At 37.8% G+C, this 21484-nt stretch overlaps 3 protein-coding genes across 3 annotated transcripts in view; 2 read left to right on the forward strand and 1 right to left on the reverse strand.

The window, feature by feature from the left end:
• Nucleotides 1-21484, reverse strand: part of cetn3 (centrin 3) — a 180732-nt gene that overhangs the window by 92273 nt on the left and 66975 nt on the right. The gene's annotated exons all lie outside the window — the stretch shown is intronic.
• The window catches only part of LOC308078597 (Fc receptor-like protein 5), a 65143-nt gene that overhangs the window by 29856 nt on the left and 13803 nt on the right, over nucleotides 1-21484 (forward strand). The gene's annotated exons all lie outside the window — the stretch shown is intronic.
• On the forward strand, nucleotides 7895-11798 carry LOC308078225 (uncharacterized protein; the record flags this gene model as incomplete). The annotated part of the gene is made up of 7 exons (XM_080419346.1): nucleotides 7895-7965; nucleotides 9025-9066; nucleotides 9667-9939; nucleotides 10097-10366; nucleotides 10861-10914; nucleotides 11337-11445; nucleotides 11783-11798. Exons 1-7 carry the CDS (start codon nucleotides 7938-7940, stop codon nucleotides 11796-11798), a joined length of 792 nt encoding a protein of 263 aa, XP_080275472.1. The 5' UTR covers nucleotides 7895-7937.

Raw genomic sequence — 21484 nt, forward strand, 5'->3', positions numbered from 1 at the left:
AGAACAAATAAAACATTATCAACCTGTAGATTTGTGTTACTTGAATGCTGTGATTGGTAAGCTAGGAAGACATAGTCTACTATGTGGTCATTAGCCTAAATGACTATCTAGGCCAGTGGTTCTGGCTCTTTAATTTTAAGGACCCCCGTTTGATATGTACCAGGGCACAGGCCCCAATTTTTTCAGCCAAGGACCCCTTAGCTGACAGAGAGATGAAGCAGGGGTACTGATACAAGACCACCAACAGGAGACTCAACCTTTACAGACATATATACATATTATTTTACAAAGATTTCGTAGATTTATTTGGTAGATTAGCATTAGCATATGGAATGTGGCCAATCAAAACTGTCATTTATTATGAATAGCCTCATTTACATCGATCAAAACATATGACAATGTCATCTAATGACACTGCTGTGCAATTGATTCTGACGATGGGAAATGACTCAAATCAACGTACAGACGCATAGTACCCCCAAAGCTGAGCCACGCACTCTTATTAAATCATGGTCAATATTGCTTAATTTCTGCTCAAAGTTGAACTACAGTGAAGATCTCAGGCGTAGCAGGTCGTGGTTAAACGAGACAGTAGGCCTATGTGGACTGGAGTGCAGATCACAGGGGCCAGACTTGACGTTGAAGGGTAGAGCTCCACCATGGGAATTGTACAATAATAATGAATTTAAGTACACCCCTGTAATTTGTTAGCCCCTTTGTTACTTAACAACAACATGGGTTAAAACACAACACTTAATCTCAAAGTACATTTCTTAGCAAAACAACACATAGACAGCTTCTTGGTTACTGTGAAATGTTATGCAAAAGGACAACGTGTGAATGAATGAATTACACTCTGTGTGTCTTTGCTCAAACACAGTGTACTTTATATAAAAGTTTCACAACAAAACAATTACATACAATCTGACATTCTTAAATATAAATGCACAATATTTTAGCAGCATCATGTTCACAGGTTCTTAATGGGGCTAACAGATATCTAGAGCTCAACAGTAACTCAAGATCTATTTGTCTGTCTAGGGAGTAGGGACGTATTCATGTAGTAAATGGTGGCAATCACTTGACGCGACTACGACACATCAAAACATGCAACATTGATACTGACTTTGGGTTATTTATGAACACTCACACATTAACATACACGGGTTAAGTACCACACAGTACCGGTTTCCATCAGCCAGGCCTTGCGACACTAGCACACACATTAGCTCTTGTGATATGGCTGCTAGCTACTGTAGCATGAGTTGTTGTGGGGTAACATTTGAAGGTTATTTAACTGCATAAAACACAGAAACACACGAAAAGAAAATAACGCCAATCATACGAAAACATACATAAATATATAAGCAACATACACAAATACAATAAAGGTGTTTATCCCACAGAAAAACCATTAGTCATGCACATTCATCTTACCAACTATCTACATGCAATGCTTTCTCTGGCGCTGAGAGTTAAATGATCAAAACAACCATTTGCGCACACGCAGGATCAACTGTGACGCACTCTTCAGGATTGAGGACCAAAGCAATCGATCACAGACTCACCAAAATAACACACTAGTCGATCCCAGAACTATAGATCAAGTATTGAACGGTTTTAAACGTACCCACACTCATACACAAAATAAGGAAATGACCCACAAATAACTGATGGCCAAAATAAATACATCATACACATACTTAAGGACAGGTCGTTCTTTTAACGGCCTGTCGCTAAAAGAAAATAAAAAAACACAATGACCTTCCCCAAGTGATACAATTAAACAGAGAAAACCTTCCCTAGGATGTCACAATCTATTGTCCCATTGTCATATTAAAATGTGACATTATGTTAAATTATGATATCATACAGTATGCAATATTGTTTTGAATATATATATATATATATTTTTGCGGGTGAAAGTTATAGGAGTTCTGTACTGCAGAGAAGTAGACAGACTATGGAGGCATCAGAATTTTTTATTAAATTATAGAATGCACCAAAACATTAATAAGTGTCGACTTGAATCTATTTAAGCCACAATAAAGCCCCGATTTTATTTTTGATATGTTTTGCAGACAGGGTGCAGACAAACAATATGCAGACCTACTCAATCGCATTCGCATAGGCCAACCAACTGACATGGATCTGACACTTTTGAAATAGAAATAGCCCACATTTACCTGAAAACGCACTTCTGATAACAGGAACAAACAAAATAGTCAATACAGTCAATATCACTGCTTTACAAAAACTTCCAGGCACACTCATTGAATTAAAGGCCAAAGTCACAAGCCCCACAAGAACACACTTTACACCACCAGTTGACACTGCAGGCATGATAAAAAAACACACCATTACCATATTACCTACAACTCAAAATCGGAGCCAAAGTCATGCTAACATCCAACATTGATATACAAGACAACCTCAGTAATGGCAGCCTAGGACAAGTCATTGACTTTCAATACAATTCCCTCAAAGAAGTGCAATACGTAATGGTACAATTTAATGACCCATATTCCAACACAGAAGACAAACACTGAACTTCAAAACGCAATATCCTACAATGAATGCCACTGCCATTGCATTAGTTGCATTTGACTTCAGCCTCCACAAAAACAGCACGTCAACTGCCACTGCAATCAACTTCCCACTTAGACTTGCATGGGCAACAACTGCCCACAAGATCCAAGGCCACACTGTTACAAAACCAAACCCACTGATCCTTGACTTTAACTGTTGGCTTGAGCATTCAATGCCATACGTTATGCTCTCACGCGTACAGTGCATCTCACAACTATTCATACTAGAATCACTTCCCATTGCTTTTACACAAATGTATCTTGCAACTAATAATGTACTGCTACTTTCATGAGTCAACAACACCTGTACAATGTAACTGCTCTGCTATTTCAATAAAAACCATCTACGCACAACTCATCTAAATCAACTCTTCTTTTGTTTCACTTACTTGCACTTTAGCTTCCACACATTTAGCTTGTTTCCATTTCCTACTCACTCAACTAACTACCCTCATTTGCTCACATTTGCATACATTCCCAAAAATGTTCTAACAACCGATAACAACCGCAACAATCAATCAACAATACATACCACAAATTACACACATCACACATACCAACAATCCACCATCTGCCATACCAGCCTGCCCTCACAAACCTGCATCCCAAAAACATCCAGCCACTGCCAACGCTCCGTTCAGCATGACATCTATGTCATTCTTTCTTGTTTCTATCACACCAGTTTGATTTCATTGTTGTTTATTGAGTTTTGAACCTAGAACCTTCTGTTTATAAACGCTTAACCTTATTGCTAGTGCCACGCTGGCATGGAAAATGCGAGTGACAACGAAATGAACACAAATGAACACACACACACACACACACACACACACACACACACACACACACACACACACACACACACACACACACACACACACACACACACACACACACACACACACACACACACACACACACACACACCTACATACACACATGCAAGTACACACAATCCAACGCATTGATATACATCGGGCTGTCAGGGTGTCTTGGTGGGCATGTGTAAAATACTGTGGACTGCCTGCTAGTTCTCTTAATATAGGCCATGCTATGCTCTACTCTACACCACTCAACGGTTTAATATCGCTCTCTGGCCTACAAATCCATGTATGATATCATCGAATTGAGGTGATTATTATTATTATTATTTTTTGCTACTGTAGAGAATACCATTCCAAACTGAAGAGATTGACTTTTCTCCCCTTTTTTAAAAACTGTTGCCGCAGTTTTAAAGTCACTGTTGATGTTTATGTTCATAGTCATTAAAGGTGGAGTTCACCCAAAAAATGACTTATTTTCTATCAATTGCACACCCTATGAAGCCTTGAATCCATGGATTCTTTTTTGTTTTTGTCGCATTCCTAAGCTAATAATTTGATTCCCGTCTCCTACCGGCTAATGTATCCGGTAGGAGACACAAAGTAGATTATTTGTGTCTCCTACCGGAAATACACACGGTCATCAAATTATTGTCTTAGGAATGCCACAAAAACAAAAATAAATCCATGAAATCAAGGCTTCATGGGGTGTGTAATTGATAGAAAATACGATTTTTTTTGGGTGAACTCCTCCTTTAAAAGTCATACAGTGTAACTTTTGGTTTTTGTAGTATTTTTGGCGACACCTCTGATACTTGGTCATAACGGCATACGGTTGAACTAACACAGAAGTACTGCCCACCGCCCCCCAAAACGAGCTCTATCTCTGTTCTTTTCCCCTTTCTTGAAAACGACAAATGATGGGAGCTTGTAACGACAAAGAAATGTACCCACTTTGTTTTTACACCTGTAAACCTGTGATGTGACACACACTAAGTTGAGTTTGAAGTTGGGAATAAAGCATAGTCCGCCAGCGGATGTTAGTTTAGAAAGAAACAAAACAAACCGTATGTATCTTATACAAATAAATATATAAATTAAATAAAACATTTGCGTTTCCAAAGCACTTCCTCCAAGTGCCTGCGTCATTTTGATACGAGTGTCGGGGACAGAAACCGGCAGACGTTCGCGTCTTAAGTAGTGTTGTTGAGAGAAGTGATCAACAACACATTTATGTGGAATGGTTATTTATGTGGAATATATCGAAAACAACTTTTTACTGTTTAATTGAAAAAAGGTTACATGGTATGACTTTAAATTATTTTCTTTTTTCAGTTGATTGGTTAGCTTGAGTATGAGCATGAGTGCTAGAGGAATATGTATAGCTAGTTTTGGTGGTTAAAAGGTAAAGATAACCACTGTGTTGTTATATATGTGGCCTAAACGTAACAACTGCCATCTTGGCTCAAAGTTGCTCTACAAAAAAGCTAATTAAATCAAATCTAATTAAGCAAATTGATTCAAATCCAGCTCCCTCTCTCCTGTTGTTTATTATGTCGGACAACATGTGGTAACATGGTCTCAACTGGGGTTGGACTCATTTAGGATTTTAACGATTCCGGTTCCTTAACGATTCCCTCTCTACGGTCTGATTCTTTAACGGTTCCCTTTAACGATTCCTATATTTAAAACAAATAATTACATAATTTTGGCCTCCATTATAATTTTTTTATAAATACAAATTCAATCATACATACAGTAATGCATACATGTTATTGTAGTTGTTCTCAAAGTGAAGTCCAGGGACTCTCTGGGTTACTTGAGGGGGTTCCAAATAGACCCTTACAGGTCTGTAACTCTGAGAGTGAACTCTCAGAGTTATGGTGGTCCTTGAAATTAAAACGTTTGGTTCCGGAAACGGTTCCAAATGTGATGGAGCCGATTCCGTGTCCTCAATATTGGATCGGGTTCCGGATACCAGCCCTAGTCTGAACATCCAGTTTTCATACTGAAGTAGCAGGTGTACAGTACAGTATGTCCATTTTGTTAACTGTGTTTGCTCTCTGGCAGGGTGTATGTAGGATAGTACTTGATACTAGCATGGGATATATTGTTATACCCTCGGAGCTCCACACGGGGGCGCCATATTTATGCTGAAGTACATGCTTAACCGTTTGCAAATCTTAACACACCTTCAATGTAGTGTCCCTGTTTTTGGCATGGCCTTATGGGTGAAAATGTAAAATAAAAATAAGAAAATTAGTACATTTTCATTTAAATAGATATATTTAAAAAGTATTTAAGTGATTAATCGATTAATCTGATAATTTAACACATTTTCAAAAATGATGAAAATAGCTGATCTACAAGCGTGACGTGACACATTTAAAAAAAAAATTGAACTCTTAATTTTCACCTGTGATGACATCATGAAAAAAATAGGGACGCCAGCTTGAAAGTGCTTTAAGTGCAAACCTTGAACTGACATGACATGTAGTTGTTCATTGTACTCTACTACTTGTCTATTAAAAGTTGTTTACTTTACTCAGTTGCATGTCGTGTAGTCATGTAGTTTTTGACCACCAACCATAAGCACATGTTCATTCATTATCCATTGTTGGTCTGGTGTTTGTGCTCTACTGCTTAGGCCCCATTTACACTTAGTCATACAACAGTAGGCTACAACGTACAACTGTCGCATTCCAAAACGACGGATCTAGCTCTCTTTGGTGTGCAACACCGTCATACATGGAAGTACAATTTGCAGCTGAAAGTTTCTGTTCTCATATGTGGTTACACGTTTTGGTGGAAACTAGGGTTGTGTGAGGACAGGAAGCTTCATCTTGATCTTTGTTTATCTGTACTGTGCTTTACAGTAGCCTATTCTACTGCAGTAGACTTTGTGGTTTTTAGCAGAATAATGTACTGTATGCTTTCACACAACCTGCTTTCGTCACTGAAGACCTTTACACCATCCAGGTTTTATTTGTCACTAACAAAGTACAAGCAGTGAAATTTTGATGGGACTTGTGCCACAACATTGTGCTAACATGCTAACAATTAAATAGCCTACCATATAAGAAAAAAGTAGTAAGTAAATAATGCAATAAAAAATGTGTTAGGGTCTTGTCCTAGACAGGTACAGTAGCTTATTTCTGGTTCTTATCTTAATATATAATATAACACAATATCTATCCAATAGCAGCAGTGTTCAATCAAATGTGCAAAAAGGAGACATATGCTGTAGATAGAATGAGAGTCACTTGTCTGTTCCATTTTGTAATTTTTTGTTCCTATGTTTGTGTCTTTTGTCCTAATTTAGGGCTATGACAGCTGACGAAAAAATATATACATCTTTCTAAGCCTTGAGCCGTGAGGCATCTCAGGTGCTTCCCATTTTGCATCATCACAAACAGTTCAGTGTTTGTCCTAATTATTTTTGTGCTGCTCAAGCACCTGCTCTCGTACCTTAAGTGTGACCTCACTGGTTCCATTTGCACACTCAGAGTTACAGTCCATTTGGACCCGCTGGTGGTCTCCAGACCCGATGTTGAGAATCAGTGGAGTAGAAGGATTTCAGGACCTTCTGTGAGACTTTTTCAGCTGTCTGAGGTGGTACAGGTGCTGCCAATACGTCCTCACCACAGTTTCTGTGTTTATTGTCCATGACAAGTACCTCTGTGATGATGTACACAGTGAGATACTTGAACCTGCTCACCCTCCCTACTGGTGTTCCACTGGTGAAAAGGAGGGTGTAGGACGGTCCTCTGCTGCAGCGTACAGAAATCCACTATGATCTGCTTAGTTTTACTGATGTTCTAGAAGAGGCTGCTGTCCTTGCACCACAATGCCACCTCCAGGTAGGCCTTCTCGTCACTGGTCACCTCCATTGTGGCAAACGTGATGAAGGTGTTGGAGCTATTCCTGGCAACACACAGTCATATGTGTAAAGGAAGCAGAGGGCCAAGCATGCAACCCTGAGAGGCTCTGGTGTTGAGGTTGAGGGTGGTTGAAGTGTGACTTCCTTGACAACCTTGGATAGGTAGTTTCCCATAGCCAGATGATGACTTCAACTTCTGAAGGTCACCTGCCTCTGCCTGTGTGCGCTATGTCCACACTCACATGCACGCACGCACACATCTGCTCCCAAATACACAACTTCTGCCAGGCTGTGCATGTGACTTAAATTTGTTATACGTTTTTTATAAACAATATACTGACACAGGAGCGACGTTAAAAAGTGTCAAATAAACAGTATTCTGAATGTGCATGTGGTCATTTGGGGCACTGTGTGTGTGTGTGTGTGTGTGTGTGTGTGTGTGTGTGTGTGTGTGTGTGTGTGTGTGTGTGTGTGTGTGTGTGTGTGTGTGTGTGTGGTTGTGCGTGCGTGTGTGCATGTGTGGTGTGTGCGCGTGTGGCAGAGTGTCTATACCACACAGGAAATGGACCATTCAGCCCACCAGAAGAAGGGTCTTTGTCAAACAACGTAACTATCACTCACTCAGTCAGTTTAAATCAGTTTGTCAGCATGACTTTTGCATCAACCTATACATCATGTGAGTATACTTTATTTCTATCTTATTTCAGCCTACATAAAACCTTCAGAGCATCAGAGAACATTTGCTCTTTCCACGAACACTGGCGAGGATGTTAATTATCATACTTGTAATACATTATAATGTTTTTTATATAATGCATTATAATCACTGTAATATAGTACAATACAGTATAATTAAACTTATTATTAAAGTAAAATAAATAGCTTTCAATTTATGCTAGAACAACACAAAGTTCTTGCCTACACCTTCAGGAATGTCATTATTTTGATAATAATAATACTTAATTACAATAATATGAGCCCCATAAAGTCTGCGAGTGTCCAGCATGTATTACAATATAATATAATACATGCATATTATAAAATAATGTATAATGTGTTACGATTATTGTTGTAATAAAGCATTATGAGTATTTATGAGTTCTTATAACTAATTATACATTGTTATAAGCAGATTATAATGCATTATAAGTATGCTTATGCATTATAAACAGACACGCATAGCAATGTTCAGCTTTTTTATTTTTATTTGCTATATATATAAATATATATTACATGTAAATATATATTATTTGCTTTCCCTGGAGCCCTGTCCAAGTAGCAGCAGTACAAAATCTTACAACATAACCACATATACAAACATTTACATAAAAACTGAACATTAAAACATTTTTTTTACTCTGTTACACATTAAAGGCAACACATAAAACACAAATCAAGTCTTCATCTTTATATAGCACATTTAAAAACAACAGCAGTTGACCCAAAGTGCTTTCCAATCAAAGATTACCAAACAAAAACAAGTAGATTGCTCTTTGAATTAGATCTACTCACATTTCAGGGAATTAAAGGTGTGTGGATCATTTGTTCTCTGTGGATGTGCTCTTCTAGATCACCTGTTTGCTGCAAGACAATCATATGATTGAATATTGAACAAAGATTAGAGCTTTGAATAACAGTCTAAATAAGACAAGATCTACGACGGTATGTATCTCTCTCACTGTATCTTTCTTTCTCTCCCTCTCTCTCTCTATCTCTCTCTCTTTCTCACACACAGTGGTGTATCTCCTCATCTGCTGTGGACCTGCTCAAACAGATGGTGAGACAACTTCAATGCATTGCATTATAGTGTGAGACAAGCCATCGTGATGTGTTCCAACCCTCCTGTTGATACACACTCCACTAGGAAAGACCACACCTTCGACGACATAGATTTAAAGTTATTTATTGAAAAGAAACATGGAGTATGTTCGTTTATGAGTGCATCACATGCATACGAGACGTGTGGCATAAACAGTGCAAGTCAGTTAGGCAACGGTTTCTGTGTTGTGTGACATTACACCAGAGCTTGATCCGAGAGAGAGAGAGAGAGAGAGAGAGAGAGAGAGAGAGAGAGAGAGAGAGAGAGAGAGAGAGAGAGAGAGAGAGAGAACAAGAGGGGGAGGTTGTAATTCAACTATTCCAAATCCATGCTATTATCCTTTAGTGTAATGCACTCACTGACACTCTGTCTGTCTTTGTATTTCTGTCTGTCTGTCTGTCTCGTGATCAATTCCATGGTCTCTCTCTCAGCAGAAGTTCAAAACAGTGGTGATATTATGAGACAGCTGTTCAAATAATCCGCAATTATCAACGGAACTCTTATATATTTTTGGATTTTAACATACAGTACATGAAATCAACTGTCTCTGCTCCACAGCCTCTCTCAGATTCAGTCCTGACAGGTCTCAGTTCTTTAAATATGAGTCTGTCTTTCTGAGCTGTGAGGACAGACAGTCTAACTCTACTGGCTGGAGAGTGAAGAGGCTCAGCATCGAAAACAAAACCTCTGAGTGTGATGGTGGTCGTTACTGGGGGAAGATGAACACCACAGGATGTCTTGTCAAATCCTTGCAGCGTTCTTTTGACAGCGGACTTTACTGGTGTGAGTCTTCAGGGGGAAAGACTAACACTGTTAATATGACAGTGATTGGTACGTTCAGATAAATCAACCTTCTTTTTTGTATTATAATTCAGTTATCTGTTGAGTCTTTCATGTTCAAACCTCATCATGTTGGGATAGTGTTGTTCAGAGTGATGTAACCTCAGTCAAATGCTCTGCTATTCTGATGTTATTTATCATCGTTCAGATGGCGGAGAGGTGATCCTGGCAATGTCTGTACTTCCTGTGATGGAAGGAAGTGATGTCACTCTGCACTGCTGGTGCTGGGAGAAAATTAAGATAGCTAGTAAATCATCTTCTGACCTCCCAGCTGATTTCTATAAAGATGGATCCCTCATCAGGACTGAGTCTACAGGACAGATGACCATCCACAATGTCAACAAGTCTGATGAAGGATTCTACAAGTGTCACATCTCTGACCTTGGAGAGTCACCAGAGAGCTGGATGGATGTGAGAGGTGAGATCCTTGTATCGCATACACACACTTTTCATGAGGACTGATAAAAGTACTGAGAGGTTGTGCTGTATAACCCCTAGGTCTGATATGACAGTTGACCGGTCAATGCAAGCTAGGATTTGCAATGATGCTTACTCCCTACTCATGAGACAGAATTGAAAATAAATCGCAGCCCTTCAAATGTGTGTTTCACCATATGAACCCTAGCGCCCCTATTCTGGGGCAAACATTCGACAAAAATAGCACATCTACAAGTTCACGTTGTGATGCGTTGTGGCTTGTAGATCGGCCATTTTCAGTGTAGTTTTTTGGTTGTTTAAACCAGTGGTTCTCAAACCATTTTTATGTCAAGGACCGCCAAATTAATATGTATTTGTCACCATGGTGTAATTTTGTGTTTTTTTGTCCTGATTAACAGATTATTTAACTAAATTGAGAATGTTTGAAATAACAAAAATAAAAACCACATTAAATGCTTATTTGTTGACCTTTAGGCGATACAAGTGTCTATGGCATAATCAACCACTCTGATGATGACTATAAAAATGGTGCAGTATACTCTTTGAACCAATCCTAATTTGCAGAATGATGAACTAAATTGAATCAATGTTTGAAATTACAAATATCCGCACCACATTAATGCTTATTTGTTTACCTTTAGGAAACAATTGTCATTGGTTTTTGGCACGCTAGTGACTATGTCAGTATTTATGTACTTATAAATATCAAATCCAATTATTTGCTTAAATATCTGACGTGATTTTGTTCTTATTGACCATTCTGGGGCAAACATTCGGCAAAAATAGCACATCTACAAGTTCACGTTCTGGGCTTGTAGATTTTGTCTTCTATTTTCAGTGAAGACATTTAGTTTAGAGGGAATTACTAGTAGTGTATAGCCCTGTAGGGAACCTGGTCAAGTATTAGGGTTTAAGTGGTTAAGAAGAATCTACAGATGTGTCTCATTCAGCTTCAGATTCTCCGGCCACCAAAGACAACGGCCAACCAGATTACCCGTCTCCCTATTTCTACCCTCTGATGTTGGCTGGAGTCTCCATCTTTCTGCTGATTCTGCATCTGTGTCTGTGGAAGAAATGCAGAGGTACACACACACACACACACACACACACACACACACACACACACACACACACACACACACACACACACACACACACACACACACACACACACACACACACACACACACACACACACACACACACACACACACACACACACAGCCTATTAAGTGTTGATCAACACCTTAAAACACAACAATAATACTGTATACAACACCTGTGTAGCACAACGTGTGCAATATCTTGTCTATATTCTACATGCTTGTGCAATATTATATAATGAATGCTTTATTTCATTATTTCACAGCATGCACGTCCTATACTGTCCAAACAGATCATACTGTATGTGATCCATGTAATGACGGGTAAGTAAGTAAGTACAGTATTACAGTAATGTACATTCCATCTGGTTTTATACTTATTTTCTGCTAAATATATTATATTTTAATTACAGACCTGTTCAGTCTCAGGGAACCAATCAGTTCTCTCCTACAGACCAGAGAACCAATCAAAGTGGGGCTCCTGATGATGTGCACTGCCCACTGCAGCAAGGTCAGTCTGTGAACCAATCATGTTGGTTCTGACAAGGACAACTGGTTCTAATTTGAATCTAAATTAATGTATAACTTAAAAACTTGTATAACTAAAAATAAATCAAAATTCAATAAATAAGACATCTTGTTTTTGGAAGTATATTACAGTCTGTCAGTTAGTTTTGTGTTGCTTAGTCCTAATTGGGAGGATGAACTAAATAGAATCCATGTTTTTAAATTACAAATATCTGCGCCACATTAATGCTTATTTTTGTTTACATTTAGGAAGCACAAGTGTCTCTGGTATTTGGCACGCTAATGACTATGAAAATGGTATAGTATTTATGCACTTCAATTATTTGCTTAAATATCTGACGTAATTTTGTTCTTATTGACCTAACAAAGTTCAGTGTCGGTTGGAGTTTGCTGCAGCCTTAACTTCTCAGTGGGGTTTGGGGGGGGGGTTAGGTTCTCTGTTCACAGGGCAGTTTAGTTTACTGTGTGACAGTGTTGCCTAGCCTGATTATCAGCCTGAAGCTGCATGGAGCTCACGAGTGGGCGGGGTCTATGGTCTGGAACCAGGCTAAGTGTTGCCACCACATTCACAGGTTTTGTGATGGAGGAGAAACTGTCTAAACAGTGAGGCCTGCGTGTTTTCTTTCAAATATTTATGGTGGAACCTTTTTTTTACACAGATCCATGGAGTGTTGGGTAAGTACAGTATTAATTTCTGTCTATTCATCAACATGACAACTGTACATTCCATCTTGTTTTATACTTTTTCTCTGTTAATGATGTATCTTTATTTACAGACCTGTTCAGCCGCAGGGAACCAACCAGGGCTCACCTGCAGACCAGGGGACCAATCAAAGTGGGACTACTGATGATGTGTACTGCCCACTGCAGTATGGTCAGTCTTTGAGCTAATCATGTTGCTTAAGGACACTTCTGACAAATTCTTCTGACAGGGACATCTGGCTCTAATTTGAATCTAAATTCATTTAGAACTTCAAATTAAAAATAAATCTTCATTCTTGAATGCCATTCTTGGAACTAGTTTTGTGTCGCAACTTTGTCTTAATTAGCAGAATGATGAACTAACATGAATCCAAATTGAGACTATGTTTGAAATAACAAAAATAAACACCACATTAAATGCTTATTTGTTTACCTTTAGGTGACACAAGCGTCTATGGCATAATCAACCACTCTGATGATGACTATGAAAATGGTACAGTATTATACTCTTTGAACCAATCCTAATTTGCAGAATGATGAACTAAATTGAATTCATTGGGTTGGGTAGGTTCTCTGTTCAGCACAGTGATGAATTCAATACACATGGATACACAGTGGAAACAAGCCCTTAGGGCTTTTTGTGTTATCCTTTTAGCACCATTGTATAATCGTACCTCTGTACTTTTTGGAAACTGTTAATAAGTAAGTATTCAATCAAAAGTTTAGTTTACTGTGTGACAGTGTCACCACCTCGTTCACAGGCATGAATGAAAAGTTGTCTAAAGTGTGTTTTATTTTGATCCCCAGACCTTTAAGAAACAAACAGGGTCATTTTTTAAAATACGTCATCGATCCAATTGTTTCCTACAGTCTAACTCTGGAATCAGTATAAACTTGTGGTTTATTCGTTCTATACAAGCAGTGTTGTTCTACCATATAGGCTCTGTTTTACACTGTACTGTATGCACGTGATCAGTACCTGACCATACTGGTTGTTCTGAACTGTATTATCTTTTGCTGTGATGTACACGCTGCTCTTGTTTTCTCAGTACCTGGAACTGCTGCTGCTTTTGTGTCCACCAATTACAATCAGGTATTGATATTGATAAAGATGATATCTTATGTCTGTAGTAGTCACTAGTCAGGTGTGTAAAACAGTGATGCATTATAATTTTGTTGAATGTTTAAGATCACAGAAAACAACACAGTGACATGGAGAGCTGGACGACATTATTAGGCGTGTGAATATGTTTTTTATATTTTTATTTTATAAAATCACACTCTCAATATTTGGGGAAAAGATGTCCATTAGAGTTCAACTACAGCTTCAACTCAAAATTATATATTAGAGACTGAGGCCTCTTTCTGCTTTTACTGTAATGACCTCACTAACTGACCAACACTGCATGGCTGACATGAAGATTTAGATATTAAATGTATTACCAGGCAGCAAGTTGGTTATCTGAAACACTTTAATTATGTTTACCACCAGGAGGAGAGTTGGTCAAAGGGAATTAATCACATTGTCACAACAATAGCAATTATAACATTTTGTAAGACATTGGACAAACCATTTAAAAATACAAGATTGACAAAATATATTTTCAGTGGACTGATCTGAAGTATTTTCATACCACACTGTACAAAAATTACATCACTGATTAGTAGTATTAGAGTCCAGAATAAGTGATTCTTGAGGGAATTTCCAGTGAGCAAGAGATATCTGTGATCTGTTGACATGGAATGAAAATGTTACTCAATTAATGAAACTTTGTTTCTGCTCCTTATATGTAGAGATAGGACAACCCAACATGACATACGCATGTGGATAAAGTCACATGGATCTTCACCAGTGGTGGACAGTAATTAATTACATTTACATGAGTAGGCTAATTGCACTTGAGTAAATCTTTTTTTGAACCTTGTAATGTAAACTTTATTAACCTATTTTAATGAAATATTAGTTTTAAAATAATAATATCTTTTTTGTTTAGTATTTTCTTTTACATAATTGAACTTTTAATGTTTGTCTGGAAGCTACTTTCATTCATCTTAACATGTTTTTGATCATTTTAGTGTTTCTTCTACAGTATATTTTTCTTTTCTTTTGAAGAAACATTGCTTAACAAAATGTTTTAAGAAAAGTCTTTTAAGAATAATGATAATAAAACGAGTATGTTTTCACACTGATGTTGTCTCTAAAAGCCACCTGTAAAAGAGTTCTTTCGAGATGAGGGCTAGCTGCTGCACACAGAACAGACAGACCAAATGTTGCAATTAATGCAAAATGTAGTATGGCGTTCAATAATACTGACCCAAAAATGGTGTTTAAAAAAATGTTATTATTGGGAATTTAAAAACAACAAATATTTTCACTTGTGATGACATCAAAATAGGGACGCCAGCTTGAAAGTGCTTAAGTGCAACCTTTAACTGACATGACATGTAGTTGTTCATTGTACTCTATACTACTCTATTGAAAGTCGTTTACTTTACTCAGTTGCATGTCATGTAGTTTCTGACCGTCGGCCATAGGCACATGTTCCATTGTTGGTGTGGTGTGTGTGCGCTCTGCTTTAGGCCCCATTTACACTTAGTCGTACAACACTGTCACATGCCAAAAATAGCAGATCTACTGTACAAGCTGTTTGGTGTGCGACAATTTCCAGGAATAGAAAGCCTGCAGTTTCTAGCTATTTGCTTCGATTCCCCATCGACGATGTCACTGGTAGGCAGGGTTCTGAACCGTCGCAGCCCACCCCTAGACACAGTGAGTAGAGAGAAATGGTACCATATTATAATGAGCATTAGTTAGGACCATTTATATGAAGACAGGTACTGTACTGTGGAATAATCCATCTGTAGAGAGAAGCAAAGAAGACTAGTTTGACACTGCGGTTGTACAGTGACGCCTGTCTTCCTGTCATGCAATGATGTGAAACTTCACACTATTTTGTGGTCCATGGTCATTATTCATTATACCTCCTTATACCCCACTCTGATGTATCTGGTAACAGGAAGAGTGGGCAGTCAACTCGATGTAAAATTGGCTATTCTTTACAAAATGTTTTTAAAAAATCTAATATTTGGAAAATGATTTTAAGTAATATAAAGTATACATGATAAGAACATGCTTGAACATTCGACAATTAAAGTCATATTTCTACAATTGCTACAAATGGCTCCAAAACCTGTAGGCCTAATATGTCCAATCATTTTGGGCATAAACAAGAAGTTTAAGGATAAATGTAGGTCTGACAATGATGTACCGTGCATGTTCACATCATGTATACTTTACATAACTTGTAAATGTAAAATGTACATAGAGGTGCCCACTCTTCCTTAGTGCCCACTCTTCTTGTATGGTAGTAATGCACAGAGCATGCATGAACACGCATGCACATCTACAGAAATTAATGCATTTACAAACAAATTCTTGCATAAACACACACATGCACATGCACATGCACAAACTCAAATTAAAGATACTGTGGTTTTGACATGCTGTTTGTTTTTGCCCTTTTGTGGCCAGTGAGAATCTGCCAGCCTAGTCCTCACTTTTTAACTATGTAGCTTATTATATAATGTGTTTTCACTCATAATGCTGTTCAATGCATTTTCAAATAACTTAAACATTATAGAATGAGTCAACAGATGAATTTACCCTCTATTGCAGTGGTTCTGAAACTGTGGGTCGGGACCCCCAGGTGCACAACTGATTTTGGGGGGTCCCCAGATGATTATGATGTGCAAACCGGCAGACGTTCGCGTCTTAAGTAGTGTTGTTGAGAGAAGTGATCAACAACACATCGAACTTTTTACTGTTTCATTGAAAAAAGTTACATGGTATGACTTTAAATTATTTTCTTTTTTTCAGTTGATTGGTTAGCTTGTATAAGTTGTATTGGACAAAGGTCATGAGTGCTAGAGGAATATGTATCGCTAGTTTTGGTGGTTAAAAGGTAACCACTGTGTTGTTATATATGTGGCCTTCTGCCATCTTGGCTCAAAGTTGCTCTAAAAAAAAGCTAATTAAATCAGCAAACTGATTCAAATCCAGCTCCCTCTCTCCTGTTGTTTATTACGTCTGACAACAGGTAACATGGTCTCAACTAGGGTTGGGCTCATTTAGGATTTTAACGATTCCGGTTCCTTAATAATTCCCTCTTTACGGTCTGATTCTTTAACTGTTCCCTTTAATGATTCCTATATTTAAAAAAAAAAGTAAATCTACATTTTGGCCTCCATTATAATTTTTTTTATAAATACAAATTCAATCATAAAAATACAGTATTGCATACATGTTATTGTAGTGGTTCTCAAAGTGAAGTCCAGGGACCCTCTGGGTTACTTGAGGGGGTTCCAAATAGACCCTTACAGTTATGGTGGTCCTTGAAATTAAAACGTTTGGTTCCGGAAACGGTTCCAAATGTGATGGAGCCGATTCTGTGTCCTCAATATTGGATCGGGTTCCGGATCCCAGCCCTAGTCTGAACATCCAGTTTTTATACTGAAGTAGCAGGTGTACAGTACAGTATGTCTATTTTGTTAACTGTGTTTGCTCTCTGGCAGGGTGTATGTAGGATAGTACTTGATACTAGCATGGGATATATTGTTATACCCTCGGAGCTCCACACGGGGGCGCCATATTTATGCTGAAGTACATGCTTAACCGTTTGCAAATCTTAACACACCTTCAATGTAGTGTCCCTGTTTTTGACGTGGCATTATGGGTGAAAATAAGAAAATAAAGAAATGGCTACTATTTCAATGGGGGAATAAAAGTAGATTTTCATTTAAATATATATTTAAAAAGTATTTAAGTGATTAATCACTTAATTTGATAATTTTACACATTTTCAAAAATAATGAAAATAGCTGATCTACATGCTCGGAGCATGACGTGACACATTTTGAAATGTTTTGAAAATGTTGGAACATTGTTTTTAATTAATTTTCACCTGTGATGACATCATGACCAAAATAGGGACGCCAGCTTGAAAGTGCTTGAAGTGCAACCTTGAACTGACATGACATGTAGTTGTTCATTGTACTCTACTACTTGTCTATTAAAAGTTGTTTACTTTACTCAGTTGCATGTCATGTAGTTTTTGACCGTCGGCCATAGGTACAGTACATGTTTCATTGTTTCTGTGGTGTGTACGCTCTGCTTTAGGCCCCATTTACACTTAGTCGTACAACTTTGTCAATGTCACATGCCAAAAATAGCAGATCTACTGTACAAGTTGTTTGGTGTGCGACAACGTCATACTGTACATAGAAGTGCAATTTTGGCTTTATTTTAGGTTTTGTCACTAACTTATACAAGTACAAGCAGCAAAATGTTGTTGGGACCTACCCATCGGTAGGCAGGTTTGATCATTTCATGCAAGATTTCTTATTTTATTTCTTTATAAATGCGAGAACTTCTATTATAGCTTGCTAACTTTCCAGGAATAGAAAGCCTGCAGTTTCTAGCTATTTGCTTCGATTCCCCATCGATGATGTCACTGGTAGACAGGGTTCTGAATTGTCACAGCCCTCCCCTGAGACACGCAGTGAGTAGACAGAAATGGCATCATATTATAATGAGCATTAGTGAGGACCATATATATGAAGTGGTCCTTTAATACATACTGTACTGTGGAGTAATACATTTGTAGAGAGAAGCAAAGAAGAATAGTTTGATGTTTTTTTTTTCACAAAGTGATGAGACCCACCCAACCCTGTGGTTGTACAGAGACGCCGGTCTTCCTGTCATTCAATGATGTGACACTTCACACCACTTTGTGGTTCATGGTCATTATTAATTATACCTCATTTCCCCACTCTGATGTATCTGGTAACAGGAAGAGTGGTCAGTCAACTCGATGTAAAATTGGCTATTCTTAAAAAAGAACATGCGTGAACATTTGACAATTAAGGTCTCATATTTCTACAATTGCTTCAAATTGCTATAAAACCTGTGTAGGCCTGTATGTCCAATCATTTTGGGCATAAACAAGAAGTTTAAGGATACATTTAGGTCTGATAATGACGTACCGTGCATAATTTCACTCTTCTTGTATATGGTAGTAATGCACAGAGCACGCATGAACACTTGCACATCTACAGAAATTAATGCATTTACACACAAATTATTTGATAAACACACACACACACACACACACACACACACACACACACACACACACACACACGCACACATGCACGTGTGTGCACATGCAAACTCAAAATAAATGTAGTGTCAGACGTGGTTTTGACATGCAGGCTGTTTGTTCCCTTTTGTGGTCAGTGAGTGTGTGTGCACTGCACATGCAAACTCAAAATAAATGTAGTGTCCGAGGTGGTTTTGACATGCAGGCTGTTTGTTCCCTTTTGTGGTCAGTGAGACTCTGCCAGCCTAGCCCTCACTGTTTAAAAATGTAGCTTATTATAAAGTGTGTTTTCATTCATAATGCTGCATTTGAGTCAACAGATTAATTCACTCTCTATTGCAGTGGTTCTCAAACTGTGTGTGTGTGTGTGTGTGTGTGTGTGTGTGTGTGTGTGTGTGTGTGTGTGTGTGTGTGTGTGTGTGTGTGTGTGTGGGGGGGGGGGGGGTTGGGTCTCCAGATGATCAGCTTAATGTGCAACGTTATTTTCTCACTCAACAGTAAACAAACCAACTCACTGTCTGTGCATACAGGGTATGTGCACATTTCTAAAGTGACAATTTAAGGACTTAAGACCTTTTTTAATACCTCTAAAAAAATACTATTATATAGTATACTATACTATATAATACTGATAATATATACTATTATCAAAAGTAATCAACAAACCATACTATAAAAGATGGTTGGCTAGAGAAAAGAAGCAATCATTTTGAAATAGAAGCTCTACAAGCTTGTAGATCGGCTATTTTCAAACAGAATTTAATGCCTCAACTCTTACAATTCTTACACTCCAAAGGATTGGAACATCATCTTGTCATTTTACAGATTAATAATGATAATAATAACAACCACACTAACATCAACAAAACTGAAGAAACTATTTGCCAACATCTTGTGTGAACCTGTCAGAACCTTCACTAAAACGCTCCACACGTCCCACGTTCAATGTACAGATTATTGTTTTTTTTGGTGGATATTCTATAGTTAGACTGATGATAGGTCCTTGGTTTACTTCTGTATTAATGTATTAGTAGATTACTATTTCTATGCATTTGATGTATTACTTTGTGCTTACTGTAAATCGCTCTGGATTAAGAGCGTCTGCTAAATGCCTAAATTGCAATTGTAAATTGAACAAGTGTCTCTTCAGTGCTGACTTAAAAGAGTCCAGTGTTGGTGCCTGGCAAATCTCCATTCCAGTTGATTGTCCACTTATTGGTGTTTAGTTTTAGTTTTTTAGTTTAGTTTAGTTTATTTCGGTCCTTTTTAGACAAACAAGTATAGTAGGCCTACAGTACACCAGTAAAGCACCTTAAAATGGTCCGAAAAGGTGTAGGCTGAAGCCAAAGTTTATTTTGCCAACCTCATTTAAATACAAAGGAATATCAAAACAAAACAATGTTCTGTTTTGTTTAGTTTCGTAATATTATTTAACAAAAGTGAAAAATAATTGATAAATATGTTTACTAATCCAAGAAAGAAAAGAACAGTATATATTTTTTAAAGCATCAAATTTCACTAAATAGCAGATCTACAAGCTCACATTGCGTCGCATCGCGACGCATTGTGAGCTTGTAGATTGGCTATTTTCAAATGGCCTAAATGTATGTATAGGGCTGAAGTGGTTAATGTATGTTTTGTAATAATAATCAAAATCTACAAAGTAACTAGTAACTAAAGTTGTCAAATAATTGTAGTGGAGTAAAAGTACAATATTTGCCTCTGAGATGTAGTGGAGTATAAGTGAAAGTACTGAAAATTGGAAATACTCCATTAAAGTAAAAATACCTCAAAATTTTACTCAGTACTTGAGTAAAATGTACTAGTTACTTTACACCACTATCTGTGTGTCTGTCAGCAACATAACTCAATTTGAAACGAGTGTGTGGATTTTCATGAAACTTGACAAGAATACGAGAAAGATGAGGTTTGATCCATTGGATTAAATCAAGTGATGTAAATATTGTACTGTCCGTGACATCACACTGTGCTGTCCATTGATGTCATAAAATACAAATTATGTCTGCATGTGAACAAAATAACTGATGAATGAATCAAGAACGGATGGGTTGATTTTCATGAAACTTTGTGGAAATGATCAGTTGGATGCCCTGAGGCTGCGTCCCAAAGCATCCACTCATTCATTCACTGCTCCATAGTAATAAACCAAGTCTTCCATGTCAAGTTTTTGCCTTTCTTCCCATGCGTTTGGGTCATACTTTGAAAAGCCCTGACAACCTGGGTCATAGTTAATTAAACGTGCTAGAAAAGCATCTGTATTTTGTCTTTCAGCTCAATGCATGATGATATACTATATGGGTTTGCGATAGTGACCATCGGTTTAGTCTGGCGTAGGCGTTGCCAGATCAGAGATCTCTGCTACTGCTACTTCTGGGGAAATATAAATTAATTGAATGGTCTTGTTGGATGTCGGAGAAACCCAGCGCTACATCGTGGATGAGTCCACCATAATAGGTTATAATAACAGACACCACTACAAAAAAGTGAATCTTGTGCACTGAGCGGGGAGAACAAGTATTTGATACACTGCCAAATTTGCAGGTTTTCCCACTTACAAAGAATATAGTGGTCTGTAATTTTTATCAT

This window comes from Gymnoscopelus braueri (assembly GCF_963280865.1).
Source record: "Gymnoscopelus braueri genome assembly, chromosome: 22".
In the NCBI taxonomy this organism is placed as follows: Eukaryota; Metazoa; Chordata; class Actinopteri; order Myctophiformes; family Myctophidae; genus Gymnoscopelus; species Gymnoscopelus braueri.